This window comes from Ictidomys tridecemlineatus, chromosome 10 (assembly GCF_052094955.1).
Source record: "Ictidomys tridecemlineatus isolate mIctTri1 chromosome 10, mIctTri1.hap1, whole genome shotgun sequence".
In the NCBI taxonomy this organism is placed as follows: Eukaryota; Metazoa; Chordata; class Mammalia; order Rodentia; family Sciuridae; genus Ictidomys; species Ictidomys tridecemlineatus.
In genome coordinates this window covers 26087627-26108220 of record NC_135486.1, presented here as the reverse complement: position 1 = coordinate 26108220, position 20594 = coordinate 26087627, and the positions used below count along the sequence as shown (strand labels likewise).

General features: G+C 43.4%; 1 protein-coding gene and 1 long non-coding RNA gene across 3 annotated transcripts; one reads left to right on the top strand and one right to left on the bottom strand.

Moving 5' to 3' along the window:
• Positions 1–8264: 8264 nt before the first annotated feature.
• On the bottom strand, positions 8265–16054 carry LOC144367159 (uncharacterized). 2 transcript variants are annotated; one of them, XM_078022516.1, is made up of 3 exons: positions 15820–16054; positions 8675–10154; positions 8265–8535 (listed from the first exon to the last, which is right to left on the bottom strand). In XM_078022516.1, exon 2 carries the CDS (start codon positions 9816–9818, stop codon positions 8712–8714), a length of 1107 nt encoding a protein of 368 aa, XP_077878642.1. In that variant the 5' UTR covers positions 9819–10154; positions 15820–16054; the 3' UTR covers positions 8265–8535; positions 8675–8711. The 2 variants fall into 2 exon arrangements, with proteins under 2 accessions (XP_077878642.1, XP_077878641.1); XM_078022515.1 differs by having other exon boundaries at positions 8265–10154.
• LOC120887690 (uncharacterized) lies at positions 11205–15690 on the top strand. Its single transcript, XR_013426456.1, has 2 exons — positions 11205–11929; positions 14681–15690. It is a non-coding gene; the product is annotated as an uncharacterized LOC120887690 (long non-coding RNA).
• Positions 16055–20594: the final 4540 nt, after the last annotated feature.

Sequence of the window (20594 nt, the reverse complement as noted above, 5' to 3'; positions counted from 1 at the left end):
ACCATTCATTTAGCCAATTCAAATTAGGATGGGTTGATCAGATTAAAATTTGAATTATATAATCATTTCACTTTTGAATATTGCTATGTTAACCCAAGAGCCTTTGGGGGAACAGCTCATACCCAAATCCTAACACTTGGATTCAATGTCTCCAAATCTGATGTGGATTCCATTAGTTTCCTGGAAGTGGGATGAGAACAGGATAACAAAGTTTCTTTATAAAGAAGAAAAAGAGTCTCACACTGTGTTAAAATTAATTGCACTGAGTTGATATGTCATTAGTAATTAAACCATCTTTCAGATTTCATTCAGGCATAATGTGTTACATTTCCTCTATTTATGTGCTTGGTAGATAATGGATCTAATCTAATATTGTTGCTTCAGGCCCATGCACAACGTATGCCACATAAACTTAGAAGCCATATGCTTTCTTGATTGTATTGTTCATTCAGTTAGAATTGGAGGTCTATTAAAAGAGTATTAACATAAGCCATTGAATATTGATTTCAATAAAGATTCAAATGGAAATAAATATGACACAAACCAAATCATTTTTCAGTTCCCTAATGAGGAAAGGATAGTGGTAAATAGTGAACATTAGACTTTATAACTACGCTTTTAGTGTTAGAACTGCCAACTAAAGATGTATCATCTGGAAGTTCTTTTAGTACTCAAGTACTCTGTGCTCATAGTGGTCATTTAATTAGAAAATAAGCTTGGTAGATATCTTAAAACCTAAAATTTAAATAGAGATTATTACATATTCCATCATTCTTAAAGTCCAGGCCAATTCTAGCTTAGGTAGGATGTACAGTAGATCACAAATCAAATGAATAGTATAGAGAAGAATTTTCAAAACTGTCCAATTCTAATCAGAAATTACTGAGGCAGAGCTGTGAAGAAATGAGTATGGCAGAACTCATTTTTTTTTTGAGAAAGAAAAAATTAAAGAAAATTCCTTGACCTGAATTCATAATTTCTAACTTTTATATTTAGTTTTAAGAAAATCTGAGAGCAGAATATCAATGGCATCAATTGTATACCATGCATTCCCCTTGGATATGGCTGTGAGATGTAATTAGCAGGCTCTAACTTCTCTCTTCCTCCGGCCACATTTTTCTCCTCACTGTCTTTCCCTAAACTCAGCATTGACATCTTGATTTATTTTACATATTGCCTTCTCCATGGTACATAGTAGAGGCTCAAAGGTTAAACAGATTAATTCACTAACAAGACAATAGCAAGTCAGAGAAAAGCATGCATATTTCCATAATTGATGAAAGGTCAGAATACTGCATTGGAATATTAAAAGTCTTGACAACATATTGTGCCATTTTGTTCTTTCTGGAAAAAAAATATCTTCTGTTCTATTATTGCATTGATTATTTATGTAAATTAAGAAATAACAAATCAAGGGATGTACCTGGTAGAATATTACCTGTGTTTTATACTAGCTTATATTTAACTTATACAAACATCACAATATTATACCTTAATCTCATCTTGTTTTTTATGTCTTTAAATAAGAAATATCCCTCAGGGAAGAATGATATAAACCGCCATTGTGATTTGAAAAATACAGACAATAATCTACACTGATGGGTATGGACTATAACCTGAGATAGCAGGTATTACTTGCTGTGCAAAGAAGTATAATTGTAAAAGTAAATAATCATTTGATTTTCTCAGGTCATCATTACCAGATAAACAGTCATCGTGATTTCTGCTAGGCAAATTACTAGGCAGAAATTTTTCTAACTGGTAGAAGAAGGAAAACTGATTCTAGATATTTAATCAGGTTTAGATTTATTTAAACTCTCAGTCTAACATATGCAAAAGGCTTTCTCAGTCAGCTTCTAGGAATTTGTGAAGAGGCTTCAAAAGAGAGAGAATTGCATGAAAAAACATAGGGATCTGAGAGGGCAATGTTAGTTTTTTATGATATATTTTAAGAAAATAATGTAAGGTAGAATGGAGTGAGACATTTAAAGCCAAACAAGAACCCCCTTGTGTCACGTGGCCCAGAGATCCAGAGAGACATGACTGCCACATCATGGCCCATAGATCTGGAGGAGAGGCCCGCCACAGGCCACCAGGAGGTCAGGAGGTCAGGAGGAGAGGCCTGTCCAGGGCCCAGAGATATGCGTTGAGCCACCCCACACTGGGGTTCCTCATTCACCAAAGCATGGCTCCACCGCCTAACATCAGGGTACATATAAGCTTGAGGCTGCCACCACCACGAAACTGGGATATCATCACTTGTATCAAGGGACAACAATAAGGACCTGGTAAGATATCATAAAGGTCCCTGGCTGCACCAGAGGTTTCTCTACTGGGGGAGCTAACAGTTATCCTGTTGCTGAGGTAACAGGGAGTCTTGCATGGGGTTACCTGTCTCATGTTTCTCCTACTAACAGCCAACTTCTTATGATTACCCTCTCACCTGTCATATAAACTAATACCTCCATATTCTAATATCCTACTTCATAAAAATCTCAGCCAACCCCCCATGACCCACGTCTACCACGAGAAACTGTAAACCATTACGCAAACCTACTGACTATAAGGTAGAAGATAACCGAACTCATCATTTCTGATGAGTAAAATACAGCAAGATGTAAAAATAGAAGCTTACTGATATATGGCTGGCTGCACGTTGGGTACATTGAGTGCTGTAATATTGATCTCTCCCTTAAAAGTGAGGTATTGGTAACATATAGGGACACTATAAGACAATAGGGCAGAAACTGTCATACCTCGGGTCTACACTGCAAGAGAGGAAGACTCATAGACATCATGAAAAAACAAGGGAAGAAAGTACCTCAAACAAACCAAGATACTACAACAATAGAATCCATAGATAGTGAAGTAGGTGAAATGTCAAGAGAAGGAGTTCAGAATATACATAACTAAAATGCTTCGGGAATTAAAGAATGACCTAAGTGAGCAGATACAGGCAAAAACGGATCACTCCAACAAAGAGATGAGAACAAATACAAGTTGCAGGAAAAAAGAGAAATAATTGAAATGAAAGAAACAATAAGCCAATTTAAAAACTCAATAGATAGCATCACTAACAGACTAGATCACTTGCAATTCAGGACCTCAGACAATGAAGATACAATATACAATCTTAAAAATAAAGTTGACCTCACAGAGAAGATAGAAAGAACCAAGAACAGAATACCTAAGAATTATAGGATACCATCGAAAGACCAAATTTATGAGTTATCAGGATCGAGGAAGGTTCAGAGATTCAAACCAACGGAATGTACAATCTCTTCAATGCAATAATAGCAGAAAAATCCCCACGCATGAAGAATGAACTGGAAAATCAAATACAAGAGGCCTATAGGAAACCAAATGTACAAAATTACAACAGATCGACATCAAGACAAGTTATAATGAAAATGCCTAGCGTACAGAATGAGGATAGAATTTTAAAGGCTGCAAGAGAGAACAATCAGATTACCTATAAGGGAAGTCCAATTCAGATCTCAGCAGATTTTTCAACCCAGACTCTCAAAGCCAGGAGATCCTGGAACAATATATATACCAAGCTCTAAAAGGTAATGGATGCCAACCAAGAATCTTATATCCAGCAAAATTAAGCTTCAAATATGACAATAAAATAAAAACCTTCCATGACAAACAAAAGGTAAAAGAATTTACAGCAAGAAAGCCTGCACTATAGAACATTCTTGGCAAAATAGTCCATGAGGAGGAAATAAAAAACAACAATAAAAATCTGTAAAGGGAAGAACTACAAAAGGAAAAGCCAACCAAAGGAGAAACCAAGTCAAGCTAAATATCAAAAATAAACGAAAATGACCTGTAATACAATTCATGTCTCTTTCAACTTTTTGATAAATTTTTACACATAAAAATTTAAACTACAATATCATCTCATTTTTCAGGTTTTTGTTTATTTCATATTTTTGGTTTCCCATTTCTCCTCACAAAGTTATATGAATATGTTTTCTAAAAGTGTTAGCATTTTATATGTTATATTTTAATGTATAATTAATCTAGTATGTGTATATACATTGCCTGTGATATGAGATGAGGTATACTTTACTCTCTTATAATTAAAAAGCCATTATTTAAGATTCAAAGATGGAAAAGATCAATCAGAGGAAAAATTGTTTACTAAGGTATTTATAAAGATAAGGGCAAGGTTGAAGGTAACTAATAAATTTTGTGAAGCACCTTTTTTTCTGTAAACTTGGAGAGGTAGGACGTGAAGTAAGAGAGAGCCATTATAAAAATCTTGAAGGGAAGGTGACCTAACTGAAGTTATTCCCACTCAAAGCATGTAGAAACCAACTCACGGTCTACAATAGAGTCTTATAGGCAGGAATAAAACACCTTGCTCTACTCTTGTATATTTTAAGTTCATCTCTTTGGTGTCCCTTTCTGATAGAATGCAACAAGGAACCATATAACAAGGAGACTTATCATGCAGCCTACAGCATGTGTCTCATCCAAAGGTGAAAGATGGATAAAGGAGCCAATAGGGCAGCCATTGCTTACATGAGGCCACTGAGTATTTGAAATGTGTATAGTCTAAATTGAGGTGTGCTATGTGTTAAATTGACATTAGATTCCAAAGAATTACTAGGACTAAGAAAATGAACACGAAATATCTTGCTAACAATTATTTTCTTTGCAAATGATATTGGTTATCCATTGGGTTAAATGAAATATATTAAAATTAATTTCTCTATTTGTTTAAAAGAAAAGAAGGAAAGGAGAACAAGGTAACATTCTGTACCTTGCTGGTAGTACCATGTATCCATATATACATGTTGTCACTTTTTATATTTTTGTTATCAAAATACATATAACTATAAAGTAAATGGGGTAAATTGTATCATATATAAATTATATCTCAACAAACATGACTTTAAAAAGAAATCTAGTTTATGAAGTGTTTTCACAGTTTGGGGCACACACTAAAGACCTGATAAATAATGACTATTATTATGAGTCATTAAAACAACCAGCATCAAGCTGTTTCATAGTCAGGTAGGAAGGGGGAGAAATAGACAAACTCTAGATGGAGTGGGAGGGGAAGGGAGGGGACATGGGGTTAGAAATAATGGTGGAATATGATGGACATGATTATCCAAAGCACATGTATGAAGATAGGAATGGTGTGTATATACTTTGTTTCCAACCAGAGATATGAAAAGTTGGTCTCTATATATGTAATATGACTTATAATGCATTCTGTGGTCATATAAAACAAATTAGAATAAAAAAATAAAATTTGAAAAAAAGCTAAGAAATGGAAAAAACGTAACTATAAGTGGCTACATTTGGACAATGGCTATGATATTGGACAGTGCCACCATTTGAGTCTCTTCTCCTTCCAGCCTTAAATATGAGCATGACTCCAGGCTATTTTTGATTTCCTGCCTTTAAGCTTTCCTTTGAAGCCCATCTGCTGGTTTTTAATTTTTTTTTTTTGTTTTTGCTTTGTTTTTGTTTCTTTGTTTAGTAATGGGGATTGAACCCATGGGTGTTTTACACTAAGCTAAATCCTCAGCATTTTTTCTTTTTTCTTTTTCTGTTTTTTTTTTTTTGTTGTTGTTGTTAATAGGGATTGAATTCAGGGGCACTCAGCCACTGAGCCACATCCCAGCCCTGTTTTGTATATATGGAAAGGGTCTGACAGAGTTGCTTAGTGCCTCGCTTTTGCTGAGGATGGCTTGGAACTCTTGATCCTCCTGCCTCAATCTCCTGAGATGCTGGGATTACAGGAGTGGGTCAGCTCGCTCAGCTTTTATTTTTAAACAGTGTCTTACAGGGTTGTTAAAATTCTAAATTTCCCAGGCTGGCCTGAAACTTGCGCTCTTCCTGCCTCAGCCTTCCCAGTCCCTGGGGCTTAACTTTAGAGAGGTGGGCTGGAATTGCAGGAATGTTGAGCTTCCACATGAGCCTACAAAATCCAGTGTGATGGTGCTTACCTGTAATCACAGAGACTCAGAGTGCTGAGGCAAGAGGGGTCACAGTTTGAGGCCAGCCTCAGCAATTTAGTGAGAACCTTTCTCAAAAAGTATAAAAAAGGTGGGCGATGTAACTCAATGATAGAGCACCTCTGAGCACCAAAATCCTCAGTATTAAAAAAATAATAATAACAGAGTTGGTAATTGTATTAGGTGGTAATTGGCCCTGCTAAATTTTATTGGTATGAATTTCATAGTCCTAAGGGTAAACATGTCTTAATAAGATAATAGCTACAGATGCTTTTTTGCCAAATAAGCATAACATTACAGGGCAGTATTCAATACACATTTTCAATAAAATATTTCACGGTATGCTATCTCTATATAAGAAATCGCTCCAAAGTTTTTGGCTTAAAAAAAAATTGTGCTGACAAAATTGCAGTCTGGTCAGGAATTGACAGGATGGTGCTTCTCTAGTCACCTGAATTTCATTAGAGAGGACTTGACTAGAAATGGAATATCTGCTTCCAAGATGGCTGACTCATGGGTAGCACATGATGGTTAGCACATTGGTGCTGCCTGTTACTGGGAGACTGAGACTGTAGACCTGGGATTTTAGTTCTACTCCAGGACGGCTTTTAAACAGAAATGTTTGGACTTTCTTACATAGTAAGTATTCCAAGAGACAGCAAGTGGAGGTAGCTACAAACTTAATACCCGGGCCCAGAAATCTACATGATACAGCTTCTACCATATGCTATGGGTCAAAACAGTTAAAGAGACTGTCCAGATAAAGAGAGTTACTTTTTCAAACACTTCTTGATGTTATGAGTATCAAAGAATTCATGTTCTTCTTACTTCACAATAAGCCAGCAAGAAAGATGACTTATGGGTTTGATTCCCAAGAAGTCTTTGGGTGAATATGTCAGCTGTAGAGATTCTGAATTGGAACTATGTTCTGAGACAAAATAAAACACCACACAATGCAAAACAACAAAATAACTTAAATGAGCAATAAGACATTTAGAACAAAAGGAATCTCAGAGGATACAGAATGAATAGAAGACTAAAGGCCAAGTGACCTTCCCCAACCCTATAAACTCCTAGCTTTTGGGCTGTGTACACTGTAAAAAACTTAGTTGCTTTACAGAAGATAAAAAAATGAATCAGTTCAGTTGCTTAATATTAGAAGTTCTGTCTCACATAAAGGCATTTCAAAACGCAGCTTGACAAAATCTAGAGATTCTGGCATCAACTAGGCTCCCTCCACATACCAGGACTAGTGGATCCTATTCAAGATTCGGCCTTGGACCTCAGACCCTGTATCTGGAGACTCATTTCAGGGAGAAGGAAAGCAGGAGGAGATGTACACAGACCCTTGGATGTGTCACGCTCTCTCCTATGATCCGCCTCCTGTATGTGCTTCACTGTTCATGAGGCTAAAGTGTGGGTCCTGTTTTGTCACAGGGCACAAATATGCTTTCATGAGTGGTGGGATCCTGGGGCGAATCCCAATGACAAGCATGTGTAAACACACACACACACACACACACACACACACACACACACACACAGTAGGCGCTCAATAAGGCCTCTGGAATAAACAAGAACTCTAAGGCTTGCAGAGTTCTGTGACATGTCCATAGTAACTCAAAGGGTCAGTGGAAGAGAATGAATCTGAATTGTCTTCTGACCCCATGGTCAGCCTCGAATCCACATTCAAAGCACAGTCTACACCTCTCTTGTTCTGCTCTGAATCTTCCCAGTCCCCAGAGAGCTCCTAACTTAAAGGGTTGAACCTCAGGGGAGCCATACTCTCTGCTGGGGTTCTGGGGTAGGTGAATGATCAAAGGCGCTGTAAAAGGCGCTTTGAGTTCACGAATGGATGGAGACATTGGTGACTGTGTATCTTGGTGGGCTAGGGGTAAATGGTAGAGATATTAGTAGGACGTGGGCCCAGCAGGAGGAGATAGGTCACTGAGGACATGATCTCTGGGTGCAAGTTTGGTCCAGGGCACCTCCCCTTCTCCACTCTCTTCATCAGGGACCAGCAGGGTCAGAAGGTGCCCCACAGGGTCTGCACTGCTGGCCCCCAGGCAGCTCAAGAGCCTCCCACCTTCCCAAGCACTTGAGAGTTCTTGTTTGCCCAGGGGACCTCCAGAGGACCCAGGAGTCCCTCTTGCCTTGCTCTATTCCCAATACTACAGAACCACCCCTTCGCTCTAATGGATGGTGGCCCAGCCCCAACTCAGAGCAGGATGCAACCCAGACAAATCTCCCTGGTCCCCCTGAAAGCATCCAAGCAAGGAGATCTGTGAGGAAGAGAAATTTATTAAGAACCAGCCATGTCTGCCATGGCAGAAACAGGGGACAGAAGAGAGCACAGTGGGGGAGTGGCATCCCAGGTAAAGGATTCCCCAGTCTTTCTTGCAGACTAGGAAGGGGGTTGGTGGTAGAGCACTTGTCTCCAGGCATCCTGTCCCCAGCAGGCCCTCTGGACTGGACCTCATAGGAAGGAGGTGCCTGCAGGAGGCACGCCTCTATGGAGCACCTGCGCCATGCTGATCAGATCCTTGCCAAATGGCTGAGGGGAAAGACAGGGACTGGCCTGAGCCGGAGCGCATCACGCCCCCTTCTCGGTACCCACCCAGGGACAGCGGGTTATGTCCTGGGGAAGGCCATCAGGGATGGCGCAAGGGCCGCATCAGGCTGCACCCACCCACCTGCTTGGATGCGCCTCCATCTCAACTGGCCACCATCTCAGGAACCACTTTGTTTTGCCTTCTGCGTGCCTGCCCTTCTGGGGTCCGAGCCACCCTGTTTTCCTGCCTGGGTCCTGTCCTGGGGGCCGCCACGCAGCAACAGCACATTCGTGTGAGGCAGGCGAGGATCCTCCTGGCCACCCTCCGCCAGGCCTTGGTGCCTTCCTGGGAGGAGCCCGCTGTCCCTCCTTGGGCTTGCTGCCTGGGGAGGGCTTGCTCTCCTCTTGACACTCCCTGGGGGCTCCTGCTGCCCTCCACCTGTGACCTGTGGCCTCCAGACCCAGGGCCAGGAGGCAGGGCGGCAAGGTCCTGCTGCGGGGCCCTGAGGGGGCAGCTGGGCTCTGGGCCTGCAGGGTGGGGAGGGCCAGGGCAGGCAGGCTGCCTCCCTTGCTGCCCCTCTGCCCGGGCCGCAGGTGCTCCCCACGTGGCTGCTGTACAGCTGGCACGACCCGCCTGGAGGGAGAGGTGGGCTTGCTGGCGCTCCTCTGGCGGGGCAGGGTGGCTGGTAGAGAACCCGCAGAGGACCTGGGCTGGAGCCCTGAGTGCACAGACCTCCTCTGGACCGTGAAGCCCACCCCTGCGTGTGCTGGTGCCTGAGCAGGAGATAGGTAGCCATGGCTTCCTCAAACTTTCGGCGCTTCAGGGACGTCCAGGTGTCAGTGAGGCGGAAACTCAGGTCAAGCATGACCTTCACTGTGGAGGGATCTGGGCAGAAGCGGCGGCGGGACTTCCTGGCAGCAATCTCAAAAGGCCACTGACCCCATTTCAGCCACTGGTGCATCGCGACTTCGGCCATGCTGGGCCTGTCCCTGGGGTCCACGGTCAGCATCTCCGCCAGCAGGTCCTGAGCGTCGAAGGACACGTGGGCCGGTAAGACCCAGGAGCGGTGCAGCACCTGGTCCCTCAGCTCCTCGAAGGTGTCCCTTTCAAATGGCAGGTGCCCCGTCAGCATCAAGTAGAGGACGACACCCAGGCTCCACACGTCCACCGCGGGCCGTGGTACGCCTGCTCGAGGAACCTCTCCGGGGCCCAGTGGGTGACCGTGCTGCACTCCATGTCCAGCAGCTCTCCCCGCCTGAACTGGCAGCCCAGGCCAAAGTCGCATAGCTTGACGTGGCCTCGCGCGTCCAGCAGTATGTTCTCCGCCTTCACATCCCTGTGCACGATGCCCTTGCCATGGCACGTGCGCAGGACACTGGCCACCTGGTCGAAGAGTCGCTGCGCCTCCCGCTCCAGCAGGCCCACCCCCTCTGGGATGTACTGCAGCAGCTGGCCCCAACCGGCGTACTCCATCACCAGGTACACGCAGTCAGCCGTCTCCATCACCTGGAACAGCTGCACCATGCTGGGGTGCTCCACAGCCTTCATGATGGTCACTTCGGCCCAAAGGAAGGCCGGGTCCAGCTCGCCCTTGCGCACGGTTTTCACCGCCACCTCCGCCCTGAAAGGTTAATAAAATAGGTACTTGTTACTCCGTTTCTCTATATGCTTAACAAAACACTGTTGAAATCTTAAGAACTGTTTGCTAATCTTGTCCCCAGAATGTGCTGTCCCCAACTGTGGACTGTCTGCTAATCTTGTTCCCAGAATGTGCTGTCCCCAACTGCCAAACTACAGAATGTAACTTCTCTCCCTGCCCTCTCCAAGGAAAGTATATAAGCTCTGCTTAAGCTGTGCTCAGGGCTCTATCTCTCTTTGCTATAGCAAGCTCTGGGCCCAAGCATGCTTGTCTCCAAATAAACCCACCCTTCTGCTGTTGCATAAGACAGTCTCTTGGGGTCTCTTCCTCCGATGTTTCACCGGACCGTTACATTTGGTGCATTGGCCGGGAACTGCGCATCGCCGGACAAGGAGACCTCAACAAGACTCCTTTAGGGGGGGTAAGTAAGGTGCCTTATCTTCTTCTTCTTCTCCTCCTCCTTCTTCTCCTTCTTGTTTTTCCTTTGCGATCACTCAGAGTCTGGTTTTTGGCTGGAGAACATGAGCTCTCAGAGCCTTCTGGTTTTTGGCTAGAGAGTGTGAGCTCTCAGAGCCTTCTGGTTTTTTGGCTCAGCGGAGAGTGTGAGCTCTCAGAGCCTTCTGGTTTTTTGGTTTGGGTTGGCAAAGTGTGGTTGTCAGCGGCAAAGTGTGGTTGTCCCCCTGGCAGTGGTGGACAGACGTGTCCCTGAAGCCACAGGCCACGTCTCTCAAGGGACGCTTTGAGAGACTCTGCGGGGGGACGGAGGTGCCCCCATGTGGGAGGGACAAGGTGCCCTCATCTGTATTCTGCTGCCAACCCGTCTGGTCTTGCCGGCAACTATTCTTCCTCTCAGGTTGAATTCACTGTTTTTAATCTTTTCCTCTGAACTTGTGTTACACATTTACTGTTTACTGTGTCTCCATGTTTGTGTCACGTTTATATTGTCCCTGTCTTTGTTCAAGTAACTTTCATTATGGGACAGAGTCATTCACTGGATTGAAGTCCGCTTAAGGGCTCAGAATCTTTCTTTTTCAATAAAACGCCGGACCTGGCAGACTCTCTGTGCTTCAGCATGGCCTGCCTTTGGAATTGGATGACCTCCAGAAGGATCTTTCTACTTCCCACTAATTTAAAAAGTCAGAAATATTGTCTTTGTTTTTCAGCCAGGGCCACATAGCCATCCAGATCAACAGCCGTATATCTTAACTTGGCAGGACCTCTGTGAATCTCCTTCTCCATGGGTGAAGCTGCTTCACCCTGCCCCCACTCCTACTTCTTCCACAATTCTGTCTCTCAAACCCTCTGCTTCTGCTCCTCCTCCACCCTTTGTTCTCCCTGAATCTCAAGATTTGACTCTACTGGACTTTCCTCCCCCTCCTTATCCCCTGCCCTCGTCCCCCAGCCCCCAACACCCTCTAAGTGATTCCCCTGCTGCTGACTCAGCTTCTCCACCATTGGAAGAAGCTAAACCGGCCCAGCACCCTCCAGATGACTTCCCCGCGGCACACACACAGCACACAGCCCCTCCTCCCCTGGAAAAAAAAACTGGCCCAACTAAAAAAACTCAAAGAACCCACCGACGTTTTCACATCAGCCTACTTGGGATGACTGCCAACAACTCCTAGGGACTCTCTTCATGACAGAGGAACAAAAGATAATCCTCCTGGAAGCTAGAAAAAAATATTCTCGGACCAGATGGGCAACTGACACAAGGTTCCCCTTGAACCGACCCAACTGGGACCCCAACACCTTTGAAGGTAGGGAGCATCTGTCCACTTATCACCAGGCTCTAATAGCGGGTCTCTGAGCAGCCGCTAGACAGCCAACTAATTTGGCCAAGGTAAGAGAGATTATTCAAGGGCCTGATAAATTTCCCTCTGTTTCTGAAAAAAAATTATGGAGGCATATAGGAGATATACTCCTTTTGATCCTCAGGCAGAGGATCAAAAGGCATCTGTCATGATGGCCTTTATTGGGCAAGCTGCCCTGGATATTAAAAGAAAATCACAATGCTTAGATGGATTACAAGATATGACTTTGAGAGATTTGGTCAGAGAAGCTGAGAAGATAACTGAGGTAACTATAAGAAAGAAACTGAGGAAGAAAAGGAACAAAGGAGGGAGAAATAAAGGGAGCAAAGGGAGGATGAAAGAAACAAAAGACAGACTAAGACATTGACTAAGATCCTGGTCACAACAACAAATAGCCAGAAGTTAAGAGACAGGGAGACAGAAAGGGATACCTGGGTGCACGCCAAAAGCCACCTCTGGCCTCAGATCAATATGTCTACTGTAGAGAAAAAGAACACTGGGCCAAAGAGTGCCCTAGAAAAAAAACAGCCACGCCAGCCAGCCATTCTAATTCTGGAGGATGACTAGGAAAGTCGGGGCTCTGATCCCCTCCCCAAGCTCAGGGTAACTTTTGAAGTGGAGGGGACCCCAGTAAACTTTGAATTGGAAACAGGGGCAATATACTTAGCCCTTAAGGCCCCATTGGGCCCTCTATCAACTAAAAGATCTCTAGTTCAAGGGGCTAATGGCAGAAAATATCGGGCTTGGACAACTAAGAGGACCATGGACCTGGGAAAAGAAAAAATCCATCACTCCTTCTTAGTGATCCCCGAATGCCCAGCCCCATTGATGGGCAGAAATCTGCTCACCAAACTCCGGGCCAAAATAACTTTTAACCCTGAAGGCCCCCAAATGGAATTTCTAAATCCTTCAGTAAAAACTCCTATAGTCATGGCTTTAACTATGTCAATAGAAGATAAACATCAACTCTTCACACCCCCCAAGACTGATCAAACAGGCAAGCTATCCCAGAAATGAATAACAGATTACCCAGAAGACTGGGCAGAAACTGCTGGGTTAGGCCTAGCCGTAAAACAACCTTCAATAATGGTGGAGTTAAAAACCTCAGCCTCCCCAATTAACATTAAACAATATCCTCTGAGCAAAGAAGCTAAAGATGGGATAAGCCCCATATTCAGAAATATCTGGCCTTAGGGGTCCTAAGGCCCTGTCAATTGGCCTGGAACACTCCTCTGCTACCAGTAAAAAAGCCAGGAACTGGAGACTATCCACCCCGTTCAAGACCTAAGAGAGATCAACAACAGAGTGCAGGACATTCACCCCACAGTACCTAATCCGTACAATCTGCTTAGCACCCTGAACCCTGAGCGAAAATGGTATACTGTCCTGGACTTAAAAGATGCTTTCTTTTGCTTGCCTCTGCATAAAGATAGTCAGTTGCTGTTTGCTTTTGAGTGGGTAGACCCAGAAACCGGAACATCTGGACAACTAACTTAGACCAGACTTCCACAGGGGTTCAAAAACTCCCCCACTCTCTTTGATGAAGCCCTCCACAGAAATCTCAAATAACTTCAGAACCATGCACCCTGAAGTCACCCTACTCCAATATGTGGATGACCTGCTACTGTCAGCAGACACCAAGGAAAACTGTGAGTCTGGGACCCAAGCACTATTATCCGAGCTTCTGCCAAAAAGGCCCAAATTTGCCAGCAAGAAGTAATCTTCCTGGACTATTCCCTTAGGGGCGATAAACGATGGCTCACTGAGCCCAGAAAACAAACCGTTGTGCAAATACCACCCCCATCTAACAAGAGGGCAAATGAAGAGGCTAAATTGACAGCCCTAAATGGAGTAACCATGTTAACACTTTCCACACTGGGGGAACATAAGGACACTGACACTGAACTCCTCTACTTTACTGAGCCCAGCCTGCAATTTCAGGAAGCCCTACACTACGTTAAAAATGTACATCAACTCACTCACCTTGGTTCAAAGAAACTGCAGGCATTCCTAAAGGATCAAGAACAGAGTTTTCCACTAACCGGCTCACAGCGAAAGGAAATAACTGAACGGGTAACAAAAGCCTGTTGGGTCTGTCAATTGGTTGATGCTTACCCCTCCAAGCTTCCTATAGGAAGGCGCCTCCGAGGAACCAGACCAGGACAATTCTGGGAAGTGGACTTTACTGAAATTAAGCCAGCAAGGTATGGACTTAAATATCTCCTAATCTTTATAGATACATTTTCAGGATGGATTAAAACCTTCCCCACAAAGAAAGAAACGGCTCAAATGGTGGTCAAGAAGATCCTGGAAAATATTTTTCCAAGATATGGCCTGCCTAAGGTAATAGGGTCTAATAATGGACCGGCGTTCATGGCCCAGGTAAGTCAGGGGTTAACCAGGACCCTGGGGATTAATTGGAGTTTACATTGCGCTTATAGACCCCAGAGCTCAGGACAGGTAAAAAAAATAAATAGAACCATTAAAGAGACCTTGACAAAATTAAGCTTGGAGACCGACATAAAAGATTGGACTATGCTCCTGCCTTATGCACTGTTTTGTACAAAAAAATACTCCCTCTGTTTCTTTGTGTAACCTCACCCCCTATAAAATTCTCTATGGTGCCCCTCCTCCAATAAGGGACCTGACCCCAACTCTAAGACCTAACAATTCCTTTCACACCCCCTTGCTTGACAGACTTAAAGCTCTTGAAAGAACCCAGCGATACCTGTAGAAACAGCTGGCCACTGCCTACCAACCTGAGGATGAAAGGACTCCACACCGATATCAAGTGATGTAAAAGACTTTGTGTACGTAAGACAACATCAAGTGTCATCCCTAGAACCCCGCTGGAAAGAACCATACCAGGTGCTACTTATAACACCTACAGCAGTAAAGGTAAACGAAATCACTTCCTGGATCCATGCCTCTCATCTCAAGCCTGCGCCCTGTCCAGACTCTGGCTGGAAATTGAAAAAGACTGGTAACCCTCTCAAATTGCGTATTCGCCGTGTGGATAAGGCTATGGACTCTCCCCTTGACCACCAGTAGTCCTAACCCTCATCAGCCCGTACAACAGTAATGGCTAATCACAAACCATGTCAGCTGGCTATAGGTCTTTCCTATTGGGTATCCCTGATTAAAAAAAAAAATCCCACTAAAATTCCATTAAATCCCTTCCATACCATAGATAATAGAAGCAAACATTATGGATGTAGGGACGGCGCGAGCCAGATGCAGGTTGGCTAACCTAGATTACTATGTTTGCTCGGCGGACTATCAAAGCCACAAACAGTCACGGCTGTGTGGGGGAAAAACCGACTTCTTCTGTAAGTCATAAGGATGTAAACATACAGGGGCTACCTGATGGAACCCAAACCTCCACCAGTTCTCAGACCATTGCCCCCTTGCTGAAGTAACAGGTATTGAGGTATCTCTCCACCCATTCACTCCTCTCTTCTCCTGTCAGTGCCCAAACTGGGTCCCACCAGGTCCTCTTACTAGCTAACCCAAAGTTCAAACCAGCTGAGGAGAGCCCTCAGACCCCTATCCAAGATGTAATGAAAATGGCCTTTAAAGTTGCTTTGTCATCACTGAAAACAGGTTACTAAAAATTTAAAGTCCCTCACAGGCTTTTTGGGATACTCACTCCAGTCTTCCCCTCTGCTCTACCTGTTCCTCTACTCAAGTTTTTGTTGCTAGGAAAATCCCAAACCCCTTTCCCATTATTCTCTTACATCTCTCCTTCCTCATTCTCAGATCCACGGAGCTGCTCTCAGCCCCACCTTCCCCGTCCTCCCCCTCTATACCAGGCCCACAGAAAAGTCTTAACTGACCTTCTCCAGAAGTCTTCACCATGGCTGACTTTAGGACTTTCAGCAAAAGAGTCCCTATAAAGGAGTTCAGTATAGATAAACTTCCTCTTTTCATGTTGCCCTGTTCTACTTGGCCACCAGCTGGAAAAAATCAGCACTCCTAAGCTAGACACCCCCTTACTAGTTTTTCACAAAAAATGGGAACAAGGCCTCTGGCCCTGAGCTGGGGCTTCACAGAGATGGCTACATTTCTAAGATAAAAAAGTTATCAACTGGGCTCCATGGTAACAGCTAGCAAGAAAAAAAAAAAGTTCTCCCCCTCCCAGGTGTCCTTGAAAAGTTAACTTGCCCAGAACAAAGGAAAAAAAAAAAACAGAACAAAAACTGCTTTTTGTGAACTTCTGCAGACTGTAAACTTCTGAGCCCCTTCCCTTATATGTTGAGTATAAAATTCTGAAACTACCTAAACTTGGGGTTCACGGGATTAATTGATTACAACAAAAGCAATGCCCTCTAAATCTGGTTGCAACCAAATAGGACTGTTTCCCTATCTTCAGTGCTATCTTAGGTGCCTTGCCTTATCAGTCCCTACAACAGTATAATTCTATATACTTAAACATTATTCATATTTTCATAAAATGGTCAACAGATGTAATTAATTGTATAATGGTACAGATGTTTCCCAGAGTGCTATATCATGATGCAGGTTCATTTAAAGATCAAATAGGGGCACAGCTTTGCAGGAATCTTTAACCTCTCTCTCTCTCTGAAGTTGTTTTACAGAACAGGCGAGGATTAGACCTCCTCTTCATGAGAGAGGAGGACCTTTGTGCTACATTGAGGGAAAATTGATGTTTTTATGCCGACCATACTGGAGTTGTAAAAAAATCTATGAGTAAACTAAAAAGACGCCTGGAAGAGCATCAAAGAGAGAGAGAGAAAGAGACCCAAAAACGGTGGTATGAGTCTTGGTTCACACAGTCCCCCTGGTTAACTACCAGGAAGACCTGGGCTCAATCTCCAGCCCTGGAGGGAAAGAAAATTAGGTTGAATATTTTCAAAGCTCAATATTCATATGTAATATACTTCAGAATGCAAGATATTTTAGTGTAATGATCATTAAAAAGTCTCATTTCACTGGGTACAGTGGGGCCAAGCCTGTAATTTCAGTGACTTAGAGGCTGAGATAGGAGGACCACAAGTTTGAGGCCAGCCTCAGCAATTTAACGAGGCCCTAAGCAAATTAATGAAACTCTGTCTCAAAATTAAAAAGCAAAAGGGCCAGGGATGAAGCTCAGTGGTAAAGTGCCCCTGGGTTCAATCTTCCGTAATAATAATAATAATAATAATAATAATAATAATAATAATAATAAAAGGCTCATTTCAGCTGGGTGTGCTGGCATGCATATATAATCCTGCAATCCCAAGAGAGGCTGAGTCTGGAGGATCAAAAGTTCAGGGCCAGCCTAGGCCACTTAGTGCGACCTGTTCTCAGTTGTAGAGTGCCCCAGGGTTCAATCCCCAGTACCAGAATAAATAAGTAAATACATATATACTTATATACATACCTCACATGAGACATTGTTCTATGCCATATAAAATTGAAATAGCTCAATATGTAAGTAAAGGAGAAAAAAGAAATGATGAATAACCAATCATGGAAATAATTTTTACCAGTTCCTGATCTCTCTTGCACCTATTTGTTCTTAAAGGAAATCATCAGTGTACTTTTATTACTAAAATATCAAAGCTATGAGGATCCTAATATTTACTGAGCACATAATTTAATATTTATGTTTAATTAATTTGTATGAAGCTTATGAATGCTTCCTAAATTCAGGTCAGTACATTTCAGAAAAATAGATTTTAGATGAACAATAAACTGGCATGTTTATTTTTCAACTATATAATGACCACCCTTTAAATCTATGTTCAACACTATCTACTGAAGTTATTTTCTTCTACTTCTATTGCATATTGAAGAGTATTGAAAATTGAAAATTTATTTTTCTATTGATGAATTAGCTGTATTGTTGGTTTATATTGAGGATCATTTTGTATAAAATCACAGTTAGTCATAGGAATGTTTGTCTTCCAAAATATGGGATTCCTAAAAGCTGCAACAAAGAATTGTCCTTCCTTTTGATAGATAACTATTCAAAATTAGCTTACACTTACACACCATGGAACCATAGAAACACTTTTACAGGTAACATCCTCACCAACACTTATTGTTGTTTGTATGCTGTTCTTGGACCTGGGGTGAACCACATAGCACCCTGACAGTGCATGGTGGCAAGTGACTCACTTCATGGTGGCTGGGAAGCACAGAGTGGGAATAAGAGGCCAAGGCTCCTCAGCCTCCTGAAATCAGGCACCTAACAGAAAACCCTTCACTACCTTCCCCCCCAAAGGTCCCACCTTCTCCCAATAGCACCTGTGGCTGTGACCAAAGCTTTCCCACCCGCGCCTTTAGGGGTCATTCCAGATTCAAACTTTAGTAGTGGCAGTGCTTCATTTAAAAAGGAAAGGATTGGAAGTATACCCTCCATGGTCTTTTCCTACAGATAGAAGTCTACAGGTGGGAGAAGCCAGGAGCCCATCTGGGGTCATCCCAGCAACCAGGAGAGACCACAGCCTGACCAGGGAGGCCAGAGCAATGGAGGCATGGAGTGGAGGCCAGGTTCTGGATGCACTGGAAGTAAGAACCAGTACAGCTGTTGACAACTGAATGAAGCGTAAAGAAAGAGAAGATGGCACCAGGGTGGAGCTCAGGGGCAGAGCACTTGCCTGGCATTTGTGAGGCCCTAGATTCCATCCCCTGTAGCACAAGAGAATTGTTTTAAAAGAAAGAAATAGGAGATGCAAGGTCAGGCCTGTGCTTCTACTTCCTTTGTTGCACAACCAGACAATAACAAACTCTTTCCCCTTAGGTTGATATTGGTCACCTCTGGGGCAAAACAGCAATATGCAGGGAGATGTCAGGGAGATCTGCTTTGCAGCCATTAGAATTCCAGTTCCTCTGGCTTGCCTTCTTGTCCTGGCAGGTGCCTGAAACTTTGTTTCTGTTCTCCCACTAGCTGAGGGTGCCTGGCCATGGCCCAGCAGGTAATGCAGGCACAGGAAGCATTTATCTGATCCAGGGTCGCTGCAGTATAGACCCCAGGAAAGTCTTCCAGTCCCCAGTGTCACCAGATCAGTTACTGTGAAGGTGCTCTTGGCAGGAAGGCTGCCTGCAGCTTCAGTTGCTACAGGGTGGGGCCTGGGGAGTCTGTAGCCACCTGCCCTTGGAGTGAAGGAACTGATCCCAGTGATGAATGCAGCTGCCTCTCCCAAACTCACATTGTGAGTTGACTGGTGAGCCCAGAAACCTGCTGCTTTGGGAAAAGAGAAAGTGTAATATTTTCTGCTACAAATGGGCCAACGACGTATACAGAGACTTTTCAGAGGAGAATATACAATCAATCAACAAATACACAAAAAAATGCACACCTTCTTGAGAAATCAGAGAAATGCAAATTAAAACTACTCTAAGATACTATCTCACTCCAGTAAGAATGGCAGCCATTATGAAGTCAAGCAACAACCAATGCTGGTGAGGATGCGGGGAAAAAGGTACACTTGTACATTGCTGATGGGACTGAAAATTGGTGCAGCCAATTTGGAAAGCAGTATGGATATTCCTTGGAAAGGTGGGAATGGAACCACCATTTGACCCAGCTATTCCCCTTCTCGGACTATACTGAAAAGACCTAAAGAGAGCATAGTACAGGGACACAGCCACATCACTGTTTATAGCAGCACAGTTCACAATAGCTAGACTGTGGAACCAACCTAGGTGCCCTTCAATAGATGAACAGATTTAAAAAATGTGGCATTTATACAAGATGGAATATTACGCAGCACGAAAAATAACAAGACCATGGCATTTGCAGGGAAATGGATGGCATTAGAGCAGATTATGCTAAGTGAAGTTAGCCAATCCCTAACAAACAAATGCCAAATGTCTTCTCTGATATAAAAGGGGGGGTGACTCAAAATGGGGTAGGGAGGAAGAGCATGAAAAGAAGATTACTACTAAATACAGAAAAGAGGTGAGAGGGAGTGGAAGGGAGAAGGGGATTTGCATGGAAGATGGAAGGAGACCCTCATCATTATACAAAATACATGTATGATTATGTGAGAAACAAAAAGAAATTTGTCACATTAGATTGGGTAGAGACAGGTGATGAGAGGGGAGGGGTGGGGAAGGCGGGACAGGAAGGGCAGCAGAATAAAATAGACACTAGTATTGCTGTATGTATATACGTGGCTGTATAACCAATGTGATTCTGCAACCTGTACACTTGGAAAAATGAGAAATTACACCCCATTTGATTCAAAGGTATGATATGTCAAGATCATTCTATTGTCATGAGCAAGTAATTAACACTGAGAACCAGTTATCTTGTTTGTACAGGAAAAGGGATTTCATTTTCCATGTATTAAATGTACACTCAGAGCCAAGGAAAAGAGTAGCTCAGATGGGGATCCACACCTTGCCTTGACCTTTTTCCCAGAAGACTTGCCCCTGAGGTAGAAAATCTCCTGTCCTTCAGGGGCAGCTGTCCTGGTTTTCCCAGCTCCAAGGAACAAATTTCTTCCATTCTTTTTTCTACTTTATCTCATGTCTTTGCAATTACAAAATCCCTGTATACATTCAAAAAAGTTAATTTTGCATGAGTAAATGAAGGAGTAATCCAATAATATTTCTGAAGCATCCTTAGAGTCAATATGTAGCCTGTGCCTCATGATGC

Bases quoted from the DNA above. Each gene is read 5' to 3' on its own strand.
- LOC144367159 (XM_078022515.1), bottom strand. From the start codon at position 9,818: ATGCGACTTTGGCCTGGGCTGCCAGTTCAGGCGGGGAGAGCTGCTGGA.